The sequence below is a fragment of the Erpetoichthys calabaricus genome, chromosome 8 (assembly GCF_900747795.2).
Source record: "Erpetoichthys calabaricus chromosome 8, fErpCal1.3, whole genome shotgun sequence".
NCBI lineage: Eukaryota > Metazoa > Chordata > Cladistia > Polypteriformes > Polypteridae > Erpetoichthys > Erpetoichthys calabaricus.
The window spans coordinates 121,293,298-121,315,947 of NC_041401.2; the positions used below are offsets into that span (position 1 = coordinate 121,293,298).

Consider the following 22,650-nt stretch of genomic DNA (forward strand, 5'->3'; position numbering starts at 1 on the left):
GGGACATCAAGTCACAGGAGAGAGAGAAGGGCAGAGATTGGCAGTAGGTGGTCAACTGGTGCACTGACCTTATTGGACATAACATTGTGCCTTCCTGTTTGTGTTCCTGTAGCAACTGGAGAAACGTGCAACAATTCTTGATGGTGGAGGCCATGAGGTTTGCAGTAGACGAGATCAACAACTCAAGCAACATCCTGCCCAACATTACCTTAGGTTACCAGCTGCTGGACAACTGCAGCATGGAGGAGAACTTCCATAGCATTTTACACCTGCTGTCTGATACAGAGGTCGATGTCCTGTACGTGTGGCATGACCCATCCAAGTATTTACCCACTGCACTCGCCATCATTGGACCAGGAGACAGCACTGCAGCAACTGCCATCATGGGGCTACCCAGTTGGTACTGGGTGCCCGTGGTAAGTCTGGATTATTGTTGCAAAAATGCCTAGGCACAGCTTGCTAGGCTTGGCACCTGGTAACACAGAATGCACCTTTTTATCGACTTGCCTTCTTCTTGCAGATCGACTTCTTTGACTCAGTCCAGATGCTCGCCAATAAGAGGCTCTACCCTTCATACTTCTGCACGGTGCCCAGCACCCTGGAGCAGACCAGAGCCATCCTGCGTTTGATGCAGCGGTTTAGCTGGACCTGGGTTGCCATAGTAGGTAGCAGCACAGATTATGGCCAGGAGTCCATGCAGTTATTCCTCGACATGAGTGCCACATATGGCGTGTGTGTGCCCTATTTGCACACCATAACCACATCACCCCAGGACACTATGAGAATTCTGGCCGAGATCATGGCTGTCAATGTGACCGTGATCTTTGCTGAAGACACAGTGGTGGAGTCATTTTTTCAAGTGGCTGTGAATCAGAGTATTGAGGGGAAGGTCTGGGTGGCCAGCAACACTTGGTCTGTGTCAACACGGGTAGCAGCAGTTAGTGGCATCCTGAAAACTGGCACAGTGTTGGGCATTGCAGTTAAGGAGCGGCCCATGCCCGGTTTTGAGGAGTATCTAAGTAAGAAGTTCCAGTCCCCCGCACCGCACACAGGATCAAACGGCCTGATGACTAGCTGTATGGGGCTGACAGCCAAACAGATCCTAAGTTACACAGGCACCCGTGTGTCATACGGGGTATATGCTGCTGTTCATGCTGCCAGCGAGGCTCTAAACTTGGCTCTTGGCTGCAAACCCAACCTCTGTGAAAGGAAGAGGATCTACCCATGGCAGGTGAGGAGGTGTCACGCCACCCACTGCTGGCCAAGCTTCTCAGCTCAGTGCTCATGAACTTCTCTATTTGCTGGTAGGTACTCAATGCCATGAAGACAATGAACTTTTCTATCAGTAATGTTACTGGAGACCCCAATAGGCAGGAGCTGGTGGAGAGCGAATATGACATCATCACCTGGCATGCCACAGCACAGCTGCCTTCTGTGACCATCGTGGGCCATTACAGCCGAAGACGAGGCCTAAAGCTCAACAAGACACTGATTGGTTGGGGTACCATAGGCCAACAGGTAGAGTGGGGCAGGATGGGGGTACTCTGCCATGAGAGAGTTCAATATGAGGCACTAACTGGGGTACCTCTGCCATTCCAGGAGCCCTTCTCTGTCTGCAGTGAAGAGTGCAGCCTCACAGCAAGGAAGGAGAGAGGCAGCCAGAAGTGCTGTTTCCAGTGCATCCCTTGCGCACCTGGCATGTTCACCAATAAAAGCAGTGAGTGACCCATGCGTGGTAGGGTAGGAAGTCAGGGCATTGTGGTGCCCACGGATACCCCATCAGACACATCGTGGTATTTTTTTGAGACTTGAAAGTCCCAAGTGTAAGTATGCCACTCCATGGCCAGCCTGACAAGTTAGGTGGGCAGCCAGTTCCATCACTACAAGGTGACAATTCACCTTTTGTCCATCTAGGTGAAGCCTTGCATTGCAGTACACAGTCCTAGGGCTCTGTGCCTAGTGAGAGCCCTCACCCAGTCAACCTCCTTACCTTTAATCGTCCCTGCTCTCTGCTCTTTCAGATCCGTACACCTGCCAGTCCTGTAACGTTAATGAGTGGTGGAATCCATTTGAGCAGAGGTGTCTGAAAAGGGAAGTGGAGTTCTTGAGGTGGAGTGACCCGGCTGCGATGTTGCTGACCTGTGTCTCCTGGCTGGCAGTCATCCTGACCTTGGGCATCATTGTTTTGTTCCTGTGGTACCAGGACACCCCTGTTGTCAAAGCCACTGGGGGCAGGATGAGTCTAGTCATGTTGGTCTGCCTGACTGTGGCCTACGTGAACATCAGTTTGTACATCGGGAAACCCTTCAACCTGGTCTGCTTGATTCGCCACCCCATCTATGCCATCACATCCAGCATTTGTTTGTCCTGCATGGCCGTCAAGTCCTTCCAGCTCGTGTGCATCTTCAAGCTAGCCAGACGGCTACCCTCTGCCTACAATTATTGGGCTCATCACTCTGGGCCAGTACTTACCATAGTAGGCTTCACAGTGGTGGACATCATCATTCAGGTAACCCACTGTATCCTGACCCACCCCAAGGCCACAGTGGACACCTCGTCCTTTCCAGATCTGATTCTCCTAAACTGCAGCCATTCTCTGCAGTTGCTGGATATCTTCTACAAGACCCTCTTGAGTCTCTTGGCTTTCCTTCTTGCCTACCTAAGTAAGGATCTTCCACCCAGCTACAGTGAGGTCAGGTGCATCGCTTTCTCAGCCCTTATTTTCCTGGTGGGCTGGGGCTTCTACCTCACAGTCCATGTGCTGGAACTTGGCAGGCTGTCTAGTGTCCTCAAGGTTCTAAGTATTCTGCTCAGTCTGCTTGGTATCACTGCTGGCTACTTCCTGCCTCGCTGTTACATCATTCTGATCCAACCAGAACGCAACACTGCCACCTTTTTCCAGAACATGATTCATGAGTACACCATGGGTAGCTAGATGTAACTTCCATCTTTCTCAAAAGGGAACCCTCCACCAGCGAGAGGACCTGTGTGGGGTTGCCAACCTCTGATGGGTGTCCCGAGACCACAAACATATCTACCTCTGTTCCCCTCCCGTTCTACCTACCATTGACCTCATTCAAATGATGTCACCTCTTAGGCTAGACTTCCATTTGTCCAAAGACTTCACCTACCATTAACCTCTGCTTTCAAGACTGGTAGCCAGTGGCCTGCTGTTGTCCAGAAGATCACTTCAAGGAGGTTCCAGGCCAAGTTCTCTGTACACTTTGTAACTTTGAAATAAACAGTTAAGAGATGTCTCCATTTTTTTTCTTTACCACATTCACAATTTTTCCACAGAAGCCTCTTGGATACCAAAGCAGAACAACCAAACGCTCCTGTTAGTAGAATGAGGGGGTTAGCAGCAGAGCCAGATCCCAAATGGGACATGCCCAACACTCACAGACCCACCGCGGACCACAACAGCATAGATGCAAGTGCTTTACTCGGGAGCAACATGCAGGTGCCATCACACCTCCTACAAATAAATATGAGACAGTGTTACAAGTCCTGTGGGAGTTCAGGTGAGAGGTGGGGCCTGTGACGGAGTAGGAAAGCATGTGACACCAGGGTCCCAGTCACACATCACATGGTACAGGTTAGCCAAGCAGAGGCACCCACCCCACTTTACAAAGGCAAACGAAGGAGGGGCAGCTTTTTGACCACTGGCCAATCGGTGGGTGGAGCTACCACTCCGTCCCAAGATGCAAATGCTCAGTCAGTGCAGGCCCTGCTCCGGGGTATGTTAGCATTGTGATCCTTCTATATTACACAGTGCAAAAAAGGTAATCAAAATATTAATAATGTTAGAAACGTGCTGCCCAACACCCTTGGAAGAGGAGGGGCGGACACGGATGGCTATCCCACAGTGTACGGCTGACTTGTCCTGCAGCGAGTCCATCCATAAGTGCTGATGCTCTTCTGGGGGTGCACATCACTGACTACACCTCACTGCAAAATACAAGTGCAGAAACGATTGAGGCACCTCGTCCACACACACTGACTCCCAAACAAGCCACATCTACGTCGGGGCTGGCTGGGATACTTACGAGGCGGTGAGGGTGGAGTTCATGACCAGCGTGCCCCTGATCCTGTAAAGCTGTGCTACTGTCAGCTTCTTGTGCTGTGGGGCGGGTGAGCCCACCCCAGGTTGGTTAGCGCTGGCACTGTTAGCCTCAGCCAGCTTTGCACATTGGCTGTGTGCCTGCGGGACTTCATCGCTGCTGGTCCCTTCCGAGGGTCTGGAGTTGCAGCTGCTGGAAGCTTCATGAGTCCACCTTAATACGTCCGTTGTCAAGCTAGTCCTCCTGAAGGTGGATGGGTCTCTCTGGCCACCGTCCACTTCAGTCTTTACCCCTGAGTCAGTGCTGTGGTTACACAGGAGGCTCAGGCTTCTGCTCTGGGCAAGTCCTGCCTTTGCAGGCACTCCCATTTCTTGCAGTCTGCACTTGGATGCCCCAGAAATGTCCGCTTCTGATCTGCACTTGACTGGTCTAGCCAGGCACCGGGCCAGAGAACGGTTCATCGGTGGAGTACCGCGATATTGAGGAGAGCTTTGCTGTTCCTCGCCAGGGTCCGTTTCACTCTCCTCCATCTCTAATGGCTCCTGCCTTCTTAGCAGGGACTCTGGGGAGAGGGTTCCATAGGCACTGTCCACGGATTCAGAGAGATTGTCCAACCCATCTCCTTGTTCGGCCAGCATACAGAGAGATTCTGCTGGGAGATCTGGAGTGGGTGTCCTGGAGGCCGAGAAGCTGTCCAGAGAGGTCACCTCTCTATTTGAAGATAAGCTTGGTGGATCCCTGCTGTCGCCCTGTGAACTTCGAGAGGACTCCTCACTGGGGTTTTCCGTAAGCATAGCAGAATTGTCCAGTTGGCTGCAAAAAAAGGGAAGAGGGGGAAAAAAAAAGATGTCTAAGCAGGCACGTGTTGGGGCACACGCATGAAATGAAGCGAGTCCTCACCTGGGTTGACATGCTGGCCTTCCATTATCTGCTGCCTCTGTGACCCCTTGACGCTCTGCTTCCCGATTCCGCAGTTTTTTCAGAAGGTTCTAGATAGAAAACAAATCTGCCTGAGACCCAGCAATTTGCGGAAGACACCACCACACAAGTCGCTCTGGTGGTGAGCCACGTCGGTCACATCCTGGATTGTCTAATGAAATGTAGTACCCCTCTGGACAATGGATGGTGTGTTCATCTGACCCATGCCATTGTGCCCATTAGAGTCTGCATGCCCTATGAAGCTAGTACCTGCGTGTTGAGCAGTGCCTCGACCCAGCTACGGCACTGCGCCTGGCTGCTGGCCTGGAAGGAGAAGGCAGCCACCGCTGTGCGAAATTCATTGAGGTACACGAGGAGGAAGCAGCCTGTGGACAGAGACAAGCAGAGGGCAGTGAGGAGGCAGCTTGTGCAGTCACCTCTCACACAGCAGCCACCGCTTCTCCTATTTACCAGGGTCTCGCAGCTCCCGACACACTATCCTCTCCACCAGGAGGGGCTGTCGCACCACCTTGGCTTTCTCCGTTCGCTTTGCTGGTTTGGTGATGAGGAGAAGATCAGTGAAGAGTAAACAGTAAACATCCATCTGTGAACGAGCCGTCAGTCAGTTATAGTGGGCTTCGCAGACAGCCTCTTTAGTGCCCCCTTTTGTCCCTTTGGTCCTCACCTTACTATCTTTGCCTTCTCTCATGCGCAGCGGGCCTTCCAGTAGTAACTGCCGAGTTTCATCAGGGGAGGTGCGAAGCATTGGGGCCCCGAGGTCAAGATGGCAGAAATCACGAAGGATCTGAAGGAGCCGATGACAAAGGGCTGCAGTCACCCAGGAATTTGCAGCTTTAGTTCCACGCCATTACTCAGCGACTTACCTTGTCCACTTCCTCGCTGCTCCCTTCAACCACCACGTGGGAGTCAATCCTGCTAGTGACCACGTCGAGCCGCTGCTGCTCCTGACGCTGGCGCATTCTCAGGTTCACCTGGTTGATAAACATCTCCACGGAGTCCACCTGGGTACGATCGATCGCTCAGCATGCCAGTCACACAAGACACGGACTAAACAGTTTAAGCAGGCCAAAGCTTACCATTGAGAGGATGGCATCCTGGGTGGCAGGATCCTCAGTCTTCTTGAGGACACTTTTGAGCAGCAGTGGGTATTTGGTGAGGCGCTGATGTGGCTTCACTAGCATGTCTGTCAACTTTAGCCGGTGACACTGCTTGTGAGTCTCAGCCCACTGAAGAGGGGGAAAGAGACAGGCAAGAATAAGAGAAAGAATACAGGAAGAGTGGAACAAAGGTCACAGAGAGGAAAGCAAAAAAAAAAAAACACTGAGGTGGGCACATACCGTGGCATAGACCCTGAAGAGCTCATTTTCCTGCAGCAGGCTACGTATGTACTCCAAACAGCTCTCCTCCTCCATGCAGTAACGAATGTATGGCTGGAAGCGTGAAGCAAACTGGAAAGCAGACAGAGATGAGAGGTCAGGTGTGGGGCAGGCAGCACCAGGACCACGAGAGCGCCTTGGCACTGCAGCAGGTGAATGGGCTCAAAGGATGACTTGGCGCTGGTAAACTAACCGTGTTAAAGCCTGCCTGCAGGTCAGTGATGTCTAGCGGTGTCCTCTGCTGACGAGCCCGCTCCAGAGCAGGTACCATCACCTCTGCCCACAGCTTCTTGTGCAGGTGGATGATCTCCTGGATGTTGCTGAACAGGTGGTCCGGCTCAACTTCACACAGGAGACCCGACTCCTGCAGATTCAACAGGCTGCCTAGGAAGAGCTATAGAAGAGAGAAGGAAGAAGATGGCAGAGTAAGAGCATGGCACTGAGGGAGGACAGGGAAAGGTGGGCAGGCAGAGGAAAGAGGCAGCAGGGGCTCACATCAGAGATGACGTCCAGCCGCCTGATGTAGGACGCTTCGGTGTCAAGAAGTTCCCAGATGGCCTCCTGTTGGTGACTTTCCTTCTGGCTGAGAAGCTGCAGGTTGATAGAGAGAGAGAGACACAGTGAACACTGAGCTCCTGCCCCTCCAGTGGGCCTTTTAGGCACTTTGCAGACCCCCCAACCACATCACATGCAGGCCGAGCAGCAAGCCACCTCACCTCGGGTGCTGCCAGGAGACGCTGCCATGAATCTTCAAGATACAGGCTGGTGTGGTCCCGATCGGAGTGTAGTTTGATGGGCATCTTGGGCAGCCCATAAACACTGTAGGAGTGAAGTTTGTTCTGCAGCTGCTCCAGCTCCTATGGGGGGGTATGGGGGAGGGGGCAGAAAGAGGAGGTGGAACCACTCAGGTTCACGGTACCTGCATCCTTTAAATTTACCTAAAGGCCATTTCAGATAATACACCAATTTTAAAAATACATTCAAGGAAATCGGCATGCATGCCAAGGCAGAATACAGAATCCTGTGGCCACCATCAGAGGGCAAAGAGAAGGAGGGGTTTGGGGGGGTAGTGATGGCAAGCCAATGGTGGAGCCCAGCAAGAGAGGTTAGAAGACAGGAATAGCAGAGAAGGAGGGAGACACCAGGAGAGAACAAGACGACAAACGAGAGGAAGCAAACATCAGGAGAAGGAGCTCGGGAGCTGTTTGGAGGCAAAATGGGACAGCAGCAGGGAGCGAGAGACAAAGTGACCCCGTAAGACAAGAGAACTTGGGGGGATTACAAAAGACAAGGGCCAGGCATGGTGAGAGAGAACCCGGCAAAATGGAGAAATTAGAGCTGGTGGGGGGCAACAGTCAGCAAGTGCTGAGTGAAAAGCAACCCAAAGAAAGAGTGCAGAGCAACGAGCATCCATAAGACTGGGAGAAGAAACGTTCACCAACAGAAGAGTAGCCGCGGACCAACTGGGTTGAACGTACACATCAGGACAGGCGCCAAACAGCCAGCTAGAATGAAACGTGACGGGTCCTCACCTTGCTGGTGGAGCCGGCATTCATGGAAATAGTGAAGAACTCACTGAATCGGCTAGCAACTCGGTTCTTGCGGGTGTCAGGACTAATCCCAGAAGTGGGCAGCGAGGCACTGAGGTGCATAACGGAGTCCGAAGTTGGGATATTTGCGTCACCCAGGAATTCCATCATATTCTTCCTCCTTCGTGACTGCGCCTGGAGACAGGGAGATCAGCAATGTACTATAAGGGGGAATGTCACGTCTAGTGTGCCACACCCTTGGTGGTCAGGTAAGAAAGGGGCTGCTCAGCAGTTCGGGGGTCTTGCTGGTGTTCCCGGGCATGTCTGCCACAGCACCCTGCTCGCTCTGCCTTGTTACCTGATGGCACATCTTGGGCGTGCAGGAGATATCAGCGAAGCAGACCACGCGATCAGACACTACAACCCAGGGTGTTATGCCAGGCAGATCTTCAAAGCATCCGTAGAAGGGTCAGAAGGCTGTCCTGAGGGGAATACTCAGCAATGCCAGGCACATCCCACCTTTTTTTTCGGAAGTTCAGCATGGCAGCTAGACCCAGTCACTGCCAATGTGTGCCCACAAAAAAGTTCACAGCATCGGCGGGAAATCCCTCTCCTAAATAGATCCCTGAACCCAATCGAGGGGCAGAGACCATCCTCAACTCAGCAGCTGCACTGAGCGTGTGAACAGCTCTGGCCAGGCAGAACAGAGTCCAGCAGCGACCGCCACCTAAAGGGCTCTCAAGCATGTGGAACTGTGTGGAAAACCCCTAGTGATGGGCAAAGTCTACCTGGTACCAGTCCAGAGGGGAAAAAATGCTGACAAGCAGCCCCTCGCCCACAGCAGAATCCCTGAGCACTTCATCCCTCAAGAGTCTCAAGTTAAACAATAAGCTGGACGGGTAGAGCCAGAGAGTGTGCTGTGCGTCATGGAGCACCACCACCACCACAAACGAAACTGTGCCCCCCGTGGCACAAACAGCAGGGTGTTTTTTAAACATGGCGTATTCGTCGAGGAGCACACCATGACGCAGACGTATTCACAGGAAACCTGTAAAGAATGTCAGGTGGTGAGGTTACACTCAAACGTTTAGACATCCAGTGTCTAAGGCCGAACGGCAGCTTTAAACAGATTACTGTGAACACGTGGGGGTCCTCTCATAGAGACCCCAAAGCCACACTAACACTAAGGAGGCAAAAAAGGCAGAGCTCTCTTAAAGAACAAAGTAAAAAGCCGACACATGGCATGGAGCCTCATGTGACCCCCTTCTTAGCAGGCCGTGCTTCCTTTCTGCAGTGCGGAGACATCTTGTCCACTGAACAACCAAAGCGCCCCTGTCTTGGTCTCCTGTGGTGGAGCCCCTGCCCCGACTCTCCTCTCGACTCCAAGCTTTAACTTTACTTCTGCAGCTTCAAAATGCCATGTCGGGGTCACTTGTCACCGAGCCCTGAAATCAGTTCTGGGAAGAGGACAGATGACTTTATGTCCCACCACCACCAGGTCACAGCACACACCCAGGCAGCCCTGAAGACCACTTCAATGTCCAGGTCTCCTGCCTAATTTACCAAATGCCTTGCTCAACAGTCGGTCTCTTCTGGGACCGAGTGATTCCACTTATCAGGCTGAAGGAACACAACTGGCCCCCATTAGTCCTCCCGTGGCCCACCCTCAGAAGGACACCAAGTTCTGCATTGCCATCTGTAAGTCAGCAGGAGATCTTCCTCATACAGAAGATAAGAAATTTGACAAATGAGGGGAGACCATTCAGTCCATCAGGCCCATTTGCTTAGCTAATAGCTAAGCTGTCCCAACATCTCATCCAGAGTCTTCTTCAAGGTCATCAAGGTTTCTGCTTCAACTCCATGTCTCAGTAGTTTGTTCCCAAGTCCCACAACTCTTTGTGTAAAGAAGCTTCCTGGCTTCAGACTTAAATGCACATGTCCTTAATTTCCACTGCTACCGCTCTAGTGACCTGGATCAACACTAATGCTCGGGGGCACACAAGGGATGTACTGACCCCAACGCTGCACTGGGCACGGTGACATACACTGCCACAGCTGGTAGGTATTCGTCTCTCTTTCTCATGGCCTTGTCCCTATCCTGTGCCACCACACTTCACCATTCCTATCCTAACCAACTTTTCTTTGAAGAGGCTTTTGGGGAGACACAGCTTGGTCAAGGACATGGCAATGCCATGGCTGATAAGTCAACCTAATGTGTGTTTTTTAGAATGTGAGAAGAATGGACGGGAGAAATCCACACAGATAATGAGGGGCAGAGAAATGACCTTATGTGCCCGGACTTGTACCACAATGCCATCTAACACAACCTCAGTTGCAACTCAACAGAAATGAAAGAGGACGAAAGTTTGAAGTTTGCTTCGTGTCCAACCACAAACATGCACCCCACTGCCACCGGCAAGGCAAGGACACAAAAATCGACAGAAACCACAGCATGGCGCGTGTTAGAAAACTCACTCGATGTCAAATGAAAATTGTCGAGGCTCCAAGACCCGCCTCAGGGCCACATGGCACTGGGGGGCTCATCCTGGCAGCCTCAGAGGTGAACACAAGCGTCTGTGAGAATGTGAATGGAAAGTCGGAGCACCCGCTGGAATTCAAATTAAACACACACACACACACACACACACACTCTACCTACGCTTCACTAAGATTGCTGTGTAAAGAATGAAAGAGGAAGTGACAGAAAAAAAAGAACTATTAAGGAGTTAAGCATTTATTTATTCACGGGGGGCAGCTTGCCAAAGCCAAGTGGCGGCTTCGCTCTTTCTTGATGCATCTGAAATCATTTGTGTTGACACCGATTAGCTGTTACAGGGAGCCAGAAAGCCACCAAGTGCATCTTAAAACAGTAGAAAGACGTGCTGAAAAGTTACATTTTGACATTAGAAAATTGTGAGGGGCATAAAATGAAATAATAGATGGGCGACAGCGAGACGAAGTGCACAACTCAAGTGTTGGCCGTGTCTTTCATTTCCTCTCGTCTATCCAGAACATCAACATGTCTGCTCAGTCCATGGCACCACAACACTCTACTGGCCCCCCTTTTCGTTCTCCTTAATCTTACTGTTGGCCGCTGACCCCCCGCCCACCATGGACTAATGGCTGGCGGCAGCAGCTCCTGAATGTGTGCTCGTTATTGGATGCTTGTTGTCTGCCCAAGTCTCACTCATGTGCTGACCCTCCAGGATCTGAGCCTGGCCTGCTTCACAGTTGTCCATAAAAACTAACAAAAGCACTCAGACTTTACAAGGGGGCAGCGATAAGCTCCCAGAATCGGCGTGTAGTGGTCGCCTATGGTATAGCACGTCTACAGGAGTCTGGTTAATCAGTCTGCCGAGTGGCATCGTGCGGAGATGATCGAGATGCGTGTTCCTAACAATTATTCTACAATCACGAGCAGGAAAAAAGAAAGCACATGAGGTCACACCGAACATGGAAACAATGACGATTGCGGGTTTTGCAAATTGATGAACTAAGAAAATTTTTTTAAAAATGATATAAAGTTTTGGCCCCCCCCACTACATTCTTAACTCTCACGCTCTCCAAATGCGTGGTGGGATGGAGAGCCCCTTTCGTCACAGTCCCATGAAGAACATCACAACACTTATGTGGACAACAGGCCACTCACTCAGCCCAACAAGCTCATCGATCGCAGTCCCCTCATTTCTTCAAAAGAACGTCGAGTGCGGTGAGACTCGGTGGTCTGTCAAGACCTTGTAACTTGTCCCACGTGTCTGCGGCTCTCAGAGTGAAGGAAAACACCACCATCAACAAACGGCGATGATCCTGCATACTGGACCTTCACCAGAAAACATGTCTTCCTTCATGCAAATCGGTTGGCTGGAACTAAAATGGAATTTTCTGTTTGCTAATTTTGGAAAAAAACATCCTTAAATAAAAAAGCTCCCCCCCAGTCCAGATCCACACAAGTATCAGTGGGCCGCTTGATTTGTTTTTCACATCACGTGAGACATGAAGGTCACTTCTCACTACTGACCTTTTCATAAAGTTCACATTATTGTGCCAAGTGCTGAATCTGAGATTGGTGGCAGAGGGCTTAATGGCACTACCTCACGGCCCCGGGTTCAAGCCCCAGCCTCATTCACGCCGAGAGTGCAGACTCCTCCCACGTTAAGCCCCCCATTGACTTGTTCACACATGTCAGCAAGATCTGCAGAGAGTTTGGATAACGCAAGGAGTTCCTGGTAATAAGAGGCAGGGATTCTGAAAGCCTTGTGATGATTGATGTCAATTTTTTTTTTCTCTTTTTGTCTAAAACAGGGGGGCAAACTGGAAATGAGAGCCCCAAAGCTCCACCATTGATGTACTTTTTTATTTTAAAATCATGGAAAACAGCAGAGGCAAAGGCAGCTCAGCACAAAGATACAAAGAGTCGCAGTGCAGCAGCCGTGCTCACGCAAAGTCCGGCTTCCAGCTCCGTAGCGTCAGTGAGCCATGGCCGTGTCTACTGGCGGCTGTGCTCAGCTCAACAGCTCCATCCTGGCACGGGACGGAGTGTCGCATCAATATTTCTGATTCTGTCCCAAAACCCTTCAATGAATGTGCCTTTGAACACAAACTCCTGTGAAGTAACTAAGCTATGCCAGTCGAGTCCCTAATGACGTGCCCACCACGCTGCCCTGATTTCCTTACCCAGCAATCTTACAACTTTGTTTACACATCAGAAGGCCCGGGCCACTCTCAAGTTGAAAGTTCCCAGGATGGGACAGCCAGCATGTGTGATAGTCAGACAGCTTATCATCTGTGCGGAGCGGACGTGTTCCCCCAGCGCCGGTAAGGCTTTCATCAGAGTCCTCCGATTTCTTCCTCTGCTCCAAAGATGAGGATGACTGGGGACTCAAAGCTGAGCTGAAGTGAAGGTGGGCCCTCCCTGTGTGTGACAGTGGGCAGCGTCTTGTCTGCCTTGTGCATGATGCTGTCAGATTGAGCTCCAGTTTTGTGGAACCATGGGATAAGAGAATGAACATCATCATCAAAATCTTATTAACTTTGTGCAGATCTGGAACAAACTACTAAGGCATGTAGCTGAATAAGAAACCCGGACAATCTTTACGAAGGATCAGGATGAGACGTTGGGACAGCTTAGCCATTAGCTAAACAAAATGAGCTTGATGGACTCAATGGTCTCCTCTGGTTTGTCAAATTTCTGATGTTCTAACTTTTCCAAACTTTGCTTTTATCACAACAGAAGGTCATTCTTCATGAAACTGAACACACATGACAAGACATCTACAGCAAATGGCACAACCCAATCCACCCTTCTGCAGGGCAGCATCTCAAATACCCAACATACAAGTGTGGCTTCATGGAGCCACTCGGCAGCCCTGGTCAGGCCAAATGAAAGTCCCAGAAGTCTCAATCGTCCAGCGGTTGCATTAAAGGCTAATTCACTGTAAAGTGATGTGTGACCTCCTCACTACAGACATCTGCAGGTCAAGGAGCAGGCAAGGACTACAGAACTTTCTACCACACTGTCTAACTGTGGGTTCACCCCCCCCACCTGAACACTCTGCTTCTTTTGCTGGAAGGAAATGGAGACCACAAAGCAAGGCCAGATCTGCTGGCCAAATTGCAACCTGAACCTGCAATTGGACGAAAGGCATCCTCAATAGATGATGTCCATGTCCGATTTCCTACACTTTGAGTAGCTCTACTTAGAGACATTCCCAAAAACACCCGAGTGTACGGAGATTTGGTGAGGATCTGTGAACCTGTCCACACTCACCAGTACGTCGATGGGCTCCTGGGCTCCTAGCATCTCCTCAGTCTTGTCAGCAGAGGGAGTGGCCACGAACAGGGACAGGCGGTTGGCATTCCTCATGACGGGTAGGCTGAGAGAACGTAAGTCCTTGATGGCTTGTTCCACCTTCATCTCGTCTCCAGGTTTAGCTGTGCGAGAGCAGGAATGATCAGTCACAGGTGTGTAGCCAAATGGAGGAACTGCTGTGCAAAACGATTGCGGGCAGAATTCTCACCAGCTTCATTTTTGCTCCTGAACTGATGGCGACAAATCAGAGGTTTCGCCCCACACCCTGGACACCGACACCACTGAAGCGTTCAACAACGGTGATGTTTTGTAGCCTGGTGTGACTCAACTAACTCACGGCCCCTCTAAGCTGCCTGCAATCTAAGGAGGCGGGGTGCGGCGGAAGCCCACTCATGTGCTTATAGCTGTTTGTCTCTTTCAGGTTCTTTCACATTTTTGTCTGACAGCTGCCTGCACATCCGCACACGCTGACCAGTATGTGGAGTTCCCATAAGTCACACCGCTTGATGCCTTTCTCCTGTGACGCAGGTGCCACCGAATGCCACAACTTCAAGGAGTTCGAGTTCAAAAGGAGTCGGCTACTAGAACCGATCCTTTTAATGTCTGACACCTGAAACAATGGCTTGCGTCATCTTCAGCATTTTACAAAAGACACTACTCTTTTGCACAACATTTTTCTGGGTGCCATTTTTTCCCTCTCTAAACTGCTGTAATTATACGTTTGGCACCCCAGACTGTAAATGTCAGATGAATGGTATGTTATTGTAATTGCATCTTCCCGCTGAGCCAACTGAAACATGGAGACACTAACAAAGATCACCAGATATTCTTAACAGTACAACACATCCAGCTGTGGAAGACCGTGGTCACCCTTAACACTTCTGTCCAACTTGTGGCTGCTTTTACATTGGACACCCACTGAATATGAGTACAGCGGTGGGCTACAGTTAGTGCTCTGCCATACACCTCCACTCTTACCTTTGACCTTGAGACAGCGACCGCCAATTCTGTAGGCTTCAAAATGATGGGACAAAGGGGTATTTGACTGGTCCAAAAAGAGGTCCACCTTGGTTAACTCGATGCCCTTTCGCTCAAATACAGGCACGAGCACCTCCCTGTGGGAATGAAAGGGCACAGGCCATTAGGGAGTCACAGGTACAGAAAGTGGACGCCCTCGCGGCCTGATCTCCTCACCCAAGCGTCTTCCTCTTCACCGCGGGGACGATCTCGCTCTCGATATCAACATTCAAATCGAACTTCAATGTAAAACATTCCTTATTGGGATCCTGAAAGCGAAACAAAGATAGGCCATTGATGAGACAACAACCGGATGGCCCTGTGGAAGTCCTTGTTTCCTTTAATTTGTCCCAACCCAACATTTTCTGGAGGGGAACTCACATCAGTATTCCTTCGCCGAGGCTTCTTCTTGGGCAGCTTCAAGCTGGAGTTCTTCCGGTCTCTAAACAAAAAAGAACCGCCAAGAGACAAAGTGAACAAAGCAAAGCCTTTATTGACCACCCTCCTTCTTCTTCTCTGGTGATTCCTAACTCTGCTCAGGTATGCCGGTAACCATTCAGGACCCCAGCGTGGGGCTCAAAGGGGTGCCCGCCACTTAAAAACAGGGTCACAAACTATTTAAACTGCCACAAGCGACATGGCGTAATGAGCTCTTTCCTGGGATTCCCGGTGACTCATCTTCCAAGCACATTACTCGTCCGCTACTTGTGGTAACAGCAGTTAGTCAGGATAAATCCTACTTGCGACACGACACGGCTCATATGCAGCTGCAATTTCAGGCGGTTTTGGACAAAGATCAGAATGGCCTGTAAGCACAGATGTTTACAGGCTCATCTGAACAGATGTCACTGTCACTAGTCCAGCCAAAAGAAACGGCAAGACTGGGCTGACGCTCCGATGTATTCCTGTCTGACGAAACTTCACCCTCCCACTAACAGACACGTCTTTTGACCAGATCTTCACCTCCAGGTCTTCAACGTCAAAACGCTGACAACATCTCATTCAACATTTGTGAATTTCCCCTTGGGATTAATAATGTGTCTATCTATCTGATCGAGGAGTATGTGCTTTAGCTGCTGCCCAATACTAAAAAAGGGGAACTGAAAGAAAGAGGCTGACTTGGTGAGTGTACGTTAAGGATGAAAACGCCACAAACCCCAGCCGATGCCATCTTCTGGTTCAGCCACCAAGACCTTGACGCACAACTCAGGTTCTCGTTGAGAGCCGAGCTACCACTGATGTCACTTCACAGCCTCACTTATGAAACAGACCCCATTTTTACAAACTGTCAAAACCATTTTCTTGCGAATTCGTGGAATCTCCTCGCCGCCTCCATCCCAATAAAGTAAAAGCACATCATACCGGAGACGCGAGCATTTGAACATCTCTCATTAGCACAAAGCCACATCACAAAAAACAAAGGACGCACAGCATGACCCCCAAACTTTCCAGGTTTTAAAAGCTGAGCCGCAGTCAAAGACATTTAAAGTTAGATCTTCTCCAACCCACTTCATCATGAGGTGCAAGACATGTCAGTACGGTGGTCCACCACGGGGTCTACACTCACACAAGTCTGATTCACCACCACCACCACCCGGCATGTCTTTGAGGATATGCAAGAAAAAGCCATGCAGAGTCAGGGAGAAAAGGGCCGTCATTACGGGGGCCCCCTTTAGAAATCAGGAATTGACACGTTTCCATCAAACACTCGACTCAGGGGTCTGCCACCCTGCATGTTACGCTTTGCTGCCCGCTCATCATCGCACATGTCTTTACTGCGTCCTGCAGCAATATGCTCAGTTTAGCCTTCCGTCCTCTCTTGTTACACGTACCAAAATAAATAAATGCCATGGGATTAGCAATGCATTGTCGAAATGACACTTGGCCGAATCATAAAAACATGTCCTGTAAAGAACAATAAGAAGAGGGCTAGTGTGTCCTTAGTAGTGCTCAGTGGCCTGAGGCGTCTGCCCTCTTTGCCTTCTGCTAATGGCAGCCCTGCCTCTTCCTGCATTCTCCAGCTGCCAGCACGCTAGGACATTCCCTCTACCTATAAAACAAACACCCACCCTCTCTCTGGATCGTCTTCTTCCCCAATGTCAGGGGCAGGGCAAGTGCGTGGAGGACAGGACCGGGTGGACACATTCCTGGCCAAGACAGAACCTGCAGACGAAGTAAAGTTCCATTATCAGAAGGCACGCGTGAACTCCTACATTCCATTTCGTGAACTTGCTTCTCGTGCCGTCTCGCTCATGCGCCTCTGCGTACTCGTGTATGGCATACCTGCATGTGCTCGATACACTCTCAGACAAACACACCTTGTGGCTGCAGGTCAAAGCGGAGATGCCTGTCAAAATGCATGGTATCCTCCAGGGGCTGATGGAGACGCAAGTCACATGACAGGCAAAGGTTCAAGGGCTGCTGGTTTTGGAGTTTCTGGCAATCCGGGTGGTGGCACACCTGTGGACAGATGCAAAGACAACATTAGCGGTCCGAGCCTTTCTAAACACATGTGGCTCCCCTGACGCAGCCAGCCTCAGGCTCCGGGGTCACAGCAGACAGATTAGACTGAGCGCACTCCACACGGCTGAAGCTTGCAGAGGATTATCAAGCGGAGGAGTCACGTGGCCTCTGATCCTGCTTTACACCACTGGACGCAGAGCGCAGACTGGGAGCCACCTGTATGGACAGGGGGAGGGGTGCGTCAGCTATCTGTAACCCCCCCCCCCCCTAATTATGTGGCGGGCAGCAGTTGTATTCTAAAAACTCCACCTCGTCCTGAGCCCGTCAGCTTGTCCAGTGGCACACAGCGGCCCCCTGTCCCACTCAGGAAGTGTGCTCCCAACTGCACAACAATGCCTCATGTGGCGTATTTCCTGACATTGTCTGGAGGCTTCTCCCCTCTGCTGCACTCCTCTCCAGCCAGCAGGAAATGAGTGAGACATTAGGAGAACAGGGGGGCACAGGGGGCACCACTCCCTAGGCAGCACTGCATCGTCCTGATCCTACAACTGGCCAAGAGTCACACACAACCAGGATTTCTGGGCCTGTCCCCAGTGACCTGGGTCATCACGGGGGGGGACCGTTAGCTACTATGGAGCTACCAACCAGTACTGTCACTGACAGGCCTTAGTGGTCCATGAAGAGGCAAAATCAACCTTCCACATTGCTCTTTTGCACCAGGGGCTACTGCAGATCCCAAAGCATCCCCTCCAGTTTAATCAGGGTAACCGCATTAGCCAGGCAACTAAATCCAAAAAACAGGCAAGCAGAGCCCTTCAGACAGTGAAGAAGCACACGGCGTACAGAGTGCAGCAGCGACCTAGTCGAAAACAGCCAGCACGTCCCGCAGGATGGCAAGAGGGGAGACTTTCAAAAGTATGCGGGCCCCCAGGCAGCATCTGGCAACACTACAGGCTGCCGGGCCTCCAGGTGCACTCACTTCACAGCGAGGAGCGTGCCAAAGTGCCTGCGTAGACAGAAACAGGCCTAAACGAATTCAACACCCGTCCAGTGGAGAGTGCAGCCTCCTAACAACCACGTCGTCCCCAGCACTCCTTCAGTACAGCAGATCAGCGACTAATCACAACATCCACATCCTGTCCTCGCGCTGACCCCTCTGGTGGCCGAGATGCCCACTAGATAGGACACTCACCTGGACAGCGTCACACCAGCACTCGGCGCCCTCATCCCTGTCGAGTGTACGGCCTGTCTGAGGTACACAGGCAGGCAGACAGACAGGTCAGCGTCTGAGTCCTGCGCCCGCCGTCTGCAGGGCTGGCCCTCCCCCCAAACCCAACCTCCCCCACCACTTCCTCAAGTGGCTTTTTTTTTTTTAAAAAAGAAGATGAAACAATGGCAGAGATTCTTCAAAAGTTAAAAAGGCTCATATAACTTGACACACCACGAGTGGGGCCTGAGACTAAAAGGGTGGGCATATTCAAGCCAAAAACGCTGATGAGCGCATGAACATACACACAAAATCTGAACACGGTGGGCTACGGAAACTCGCTCACACACACCTAAGTAGGGGTATGCGCCTGCCTGTTTTACCAGTGACACAGGTCACAACCCCCCCACCCCCCCCCCCCACAAAGGGGCACCCATCTTCTACACACTCACCTCCGTCAAGGTACACACATCTGCTCTTGGACTCGCACTCCTGCCCACCAGTATGCAGGTGAACCTACGCAGTCCTCAAAGGGCCTCCCAGGCAGCACTGGGAACACGTCCCACCATACGAAGCTTCGGGGACGGGAAGCGCAGGGTCAGAGGCTAAGAAACAGATGGGCCATCTTCCTGTCTGCTGTTCCACCGTCTGTGGTAGCAGGAGTTTGAATGAAGCCAACAAGGAGGTGCTTTCCAGGAGTCAGAAGGAGCCCTTGGTAAGACGCAGTCCCACTGACCAGGTGAGATGGTAGCAGAGAAACAGGCAGGAGGCAGCCAACCTGAGACCTTGGAGCCACTGGCACAGCATATTATCTTCTCTGCGTCAGTCAGGCTTTTGGGACTTATTACCAAGGAGATGCTGCACCACGCCCGTGGGCCATGGCTTCTGTAAAAGGCAGGCTGGGAGCTGCCTGCGCCCATTCTTCTCTGCCCTGTGTTCCAGGTGTTGGGAAAAACAACTGGAGGCTGTGACGCTGCAGCCACGTGCCAAAAAAAACTCCCCCACAATATGAATGAACAATGAATTACCAGCATTTGGGGATGGTCCACAGCTGAGGGGCATGGTGTTGGAATAATGATGATACCAGGAAAGACAGTGACCAGCTGTCAGGTGCAAAGCAAATGAATGCAAATGGAATGGAGAAAAAAAAAAGAAAAAAGATTGGAGAAAAGAGCCAAGAGTGGCAGAGAACGGTGTCAACCAGGAAAGATTCAGACAGGACGGAGTACCACGGCACCCCATTACATACACAGGCAGAGACAAGGTGGGGGGGATAGAGAGGAAGCCCCTTCTCCCACGACTCCAACAGAACGCCCGTCTCTCTCACCTTCACTGCTCTCGGCCTCTCAGTGCATTCCGGGTGTTCGCACACAGGATCCTTCTCTTCAGGGAGGCCTCGGTCATCTGGAACACAAACCCAGAAAAAATTAAATAAAGTCACCCCCCCAAATCACCTATGGATCGGTGGTCCCCTCCTGTTGCGCGAGTCCAAACTTGACTCAGAATCATGACATTTCCCAGGGTCCCTTTTGTCAAAAGCAAGCAACAGATAGCAGACGCATCAGACATCTCGTCTCGTCTCATCCATCCTCATGGCCGGCAACAAAAACTCAAAGCCCAAGACCTTCCTTGGTCACGGGGAGCTGGTATGAGGGTCTCATTTGCTTTCTCCTTCTCTCCCCTAAAGTGGTCCCTGGAGAGGTAGTTATAGATCTAGGAGCAGAGAATGACGAATCGTGCGTGCGAGCGAGCGACACCATAGCAGCATTCTCACCTCATGGGACTCTGGTTCACAGCGAGAGGGCCCCATGGTCAATAGCCGACATCATACGTCAAACGTCCAGCGCCAAACTCTTCTGCCACTGCCTTCTTCCCAGTTTAAAAGCACCAGGCTGAGAGAGCAGCTCCTCCTAGGCCATTAAATCAGCATGAGGTGGAGCAGACCGGGGAGCTGTTCTCACTTGCGCAGAGATTTCTCAACAGGAGCAAGTCCTGACACTTGCAGAGGAGGCCGGGCCTCCGTGAGGTTTCACTTTTGGGAAGATCATTCTGCCACCTCATTAATTAATACAGAGGGGCGTCCTTCACATTTGTCCTTTCAGTTTCACAGCAAATACAAGACTGCAAGAAGACCATCACGTCAACATTGGGGGCAAGGTAGAAACCAACCCTGGATGTGGTGCCCATTTGTCCCAATGGCTGTGTATGGGTTGATATGGTCACCATTGTCACATGTACAGAGTACAGCAAAACTCTCCCATGCAACACTTTGCCACTAGTGCCATGATTAGAGAGTAGGAATACCTCAAACTGTCAGTCCTCCTTAACCCTCACACTCACCAGAGACCTGTGAACTCAACCTTGTGTTTCAAAGAAGTGTGACTATGTGATGGACACGGGAATATCAGGCCAACTCCCTGCACTGTCCAGACCTGTACTTGAAGATGGGCTCCTTGGGCTCTGAAATCGCAGCACCACCCACTGCACTGCACGGTCGAGCCACACTCTTCACATTAGTACTCCTTGAAAAACCAGTCTAGAGAACTTGGGAGTCTCGCATTTAGCCTGTACCTCCACCACCTGGGAAGAGGAATAACTTATCACACGCGGGATTGGACTTTAACCAAAATATGAAGCAAGATCAGAATCCCTGGATGATGTCTCTTCCACTTCTCCAAATGGAACAATTAAAGAAAAAAGACCAGCCCCAGTAAATACGCAAAACTTCTCAACGTGATCAGTTATAAAAAAAATGAACCAAGCAAATGTTCCTGAGGTTCCCTTCTCGAGCTTGTCACCACTACCGGCATGAATGCCTTAATTTTCTTGTGTCAGTATGATTGTAATGGACAGCTGTCCCCCCACCACCTTGCCATACTTACCACAGAGATCAGTGATGTCCAGGGAGGAGGACCAAGAGTACTTTTCCATGTTGCTGCTTTCCATCACCGTCACCGAGGTTGGCAGAGGCTGAAGCTCATACGCCCCACGTTTCTTCCAGTAGAGAAACATCACACCCGACTTAGTCCAGCAGGTGAAGTGAGCCGAGCAAAAGCGAGAGGTCAAGTGACTTCCGAAGACACGATGGCACAGAGTCCCCCATTACTGTCTAGGTCTCGTTTTCTACTGCACCTAACACTTCCCAAGTGCTTATCCTCCCAATATCTACCAGTTTGTAGGGGCTGGGCCAAGTCATGTGTTTTTGGGGTCTTCGGTTAGGTCCGCTCCAGACAAGCACTGTATTCAGCCCTTGGGAGGTGTACACTGGACTGCATGGGAACTATGCGATAGTTTTGATGATGGGCGACACAAAGCCCTCTTTTAAATCTCCTCCTACAGACAAGACCAAATGCCTGGCCATCTGACCTTTCCTCCGCCTGCAGAGCGAATCACATATCGCTCATTATTCACTTCTCACCCTACTCAAAAGTTTGCACCAAGAGTATTAAAACATGTAAACAAGCAGGTAAGGCCAACATTTTAGGGGCAGCAGTTAAGGCTTACTATACAGCCACCATAACATTTGCAGAAGCACTCTGCCCCTCCAACCGGGCATGGCATAATGACTCTGGCAACGTCATCGGGAGAGTGGGTGGCATAATCCCAGCCTGCAAAGATATTCTAATGCATGGTGTGGGAAGATGGCCTCTCCTCCAGAGGGACCAGATTATCAATGAACAAAATGAAATTTCGGGACAAGAGGTGCAGGAGTAAGAACAAGAAGTCTCAATGGCTATCAGGCACCTTTACCTGAACTTTCAAACGCATGACTCCTGCTTAACAACATCAATGTTTACAAGGCCACAGTGACACATCAAGCGCAAGCCTTTTTTAGATTTCCCCCAGGAAATGGGACCGACAAGCACAAATTTGAAAACTTTCATACAGGGAGTGACACATCAGTGCTTAGAAGCAGACAGTTATCATCCTTTTAAATTACAGACTGCTACACATGACTCTTTACGGAAAATGAGTCAAGCAGGCTTACTGACAAATTGCTTTGAAGCAAAGAGGCCAGGGCTGATCCCAAAGAAACAGATGGAAAAGGGGAGCGGCAGCGCACGTTTGAAATGTGGCCGTCTGGACAAGAATGAGAAACGGCTTAGCCCAGAGAGGTCTGCGTCAAAACAGACCACCTACGCCAAAGTCAAAGAAACACTCAAAAGTCGTGATGTCACAGCAAATGGGCAGGTACAAAAAAAACAACACAGACGACACTATCCTCTCTCCCAATATCTACTCTTGTATA

The 22,650-nt window shown here is 50.8% G+C and overlaps 2 protein-coding genes across 3 annotated transcripts in view; one reads left to right on the top strand and one right to left on the bottom strand.

Moving 5' to 3' along the window:
* The window catches only part of LOC114656012 (taste receptor type 1 member 1-like), a 28,691-nt gene extending 25,438 nt beyond the window's left edge, over positions 1–3,253 (top strand). The window contains exons 2-6 of one of the 2 annotated variants that reach the window (XM_051930425.1): positions 113–416; positions 521–1,231; positions 1,309–1,518; positions 1,600–1,717; positions 2,022–3,253. In XM_051930425.1, the coding sequence (XP_051786385.1) occupies positions 113–416; positions 521–1,231; positions 1,309–1,518; positions 1,600–1,717; positions 2,022–2,935 (2,257 nt within the window). In that variant the 3' untranslated portion in view covers positions 2,936–3,253. Of the gene's footprint in view, positions 1–112; positions 417–520; positions 1,232–1,308; positions 1,718–2,021 lie in introns of both variants that reach the window. The other variant, XM_051930424.1, reaches the window with a different exon arrangement.
* Positions 3,254–3,425: 172 nt separating this feature from the next.
* On the bottom strand, positions 3,426–21,393 carry LOC114656011 (pleckstrin homology domain-containing family G member 5-like). The gene is made up of 20 exons (XM_028807380.2): positions 21,284–21,393; positions 19,729–19,805; positions 17,050–17,191; positions 16,801–16,894; positions 15,113–15,173; positions 14,909–15,000; positions 14,693–14,829; positions 13,673–13,836; positions 7,909–8,100; positions 7,093–7,233; positions 6,872–6,967; positions 6,570–6,770; positions 6,338–6,448; positions 6,077–6,226; positions 5,864–6,001; positions 5,665–5,784; positions 5,451–5,583; positions 5,250–5,365; positions 4,962–5,050; positions 3,426–4,874 (listed from the first exon to the last, which is right to left on the bottom strand). The coding sequence occupies exons 1-20, from the start codon at positions 21,345–21,347 to the stop codon at positions 4,043–4,045; spliced, it is 3,150 nt and encodes a 1,049-aa protein (XP_028663213.2). The 5' UTR covers positions 21,348–21,393; the 3' UTR covers positions 3,426–4,042.
* Positions 21,394–22,650: the final 1,257 nt, after the last annotated feature.

Bases quoted from the DNA above. Each gene is read 5' to 3' on its own strand.
- LOC114656011 (XM_028807380.2), bottom strand. From the start codon at position 21,347: ATGGAAAGCAGCAACATGGAAAAGTACTCTTGGTCCTCCTCCCTGGAC. The intron at 14,830-14,908 runs GTGAGGAGATCA...TCATTCCCACAG, and splicing joins GTGAAGAGGAAGACGCTTGG to GGAGGTGCTCGTGCCTGTAT. The intron at 13,837-14,692 runs GTAAGAGTGGAG...GCTCTCGCACAG, and splicing joins TCGCTGTCTCAAGGTCAAAG to CTAAACCTGGAGACGAGATG.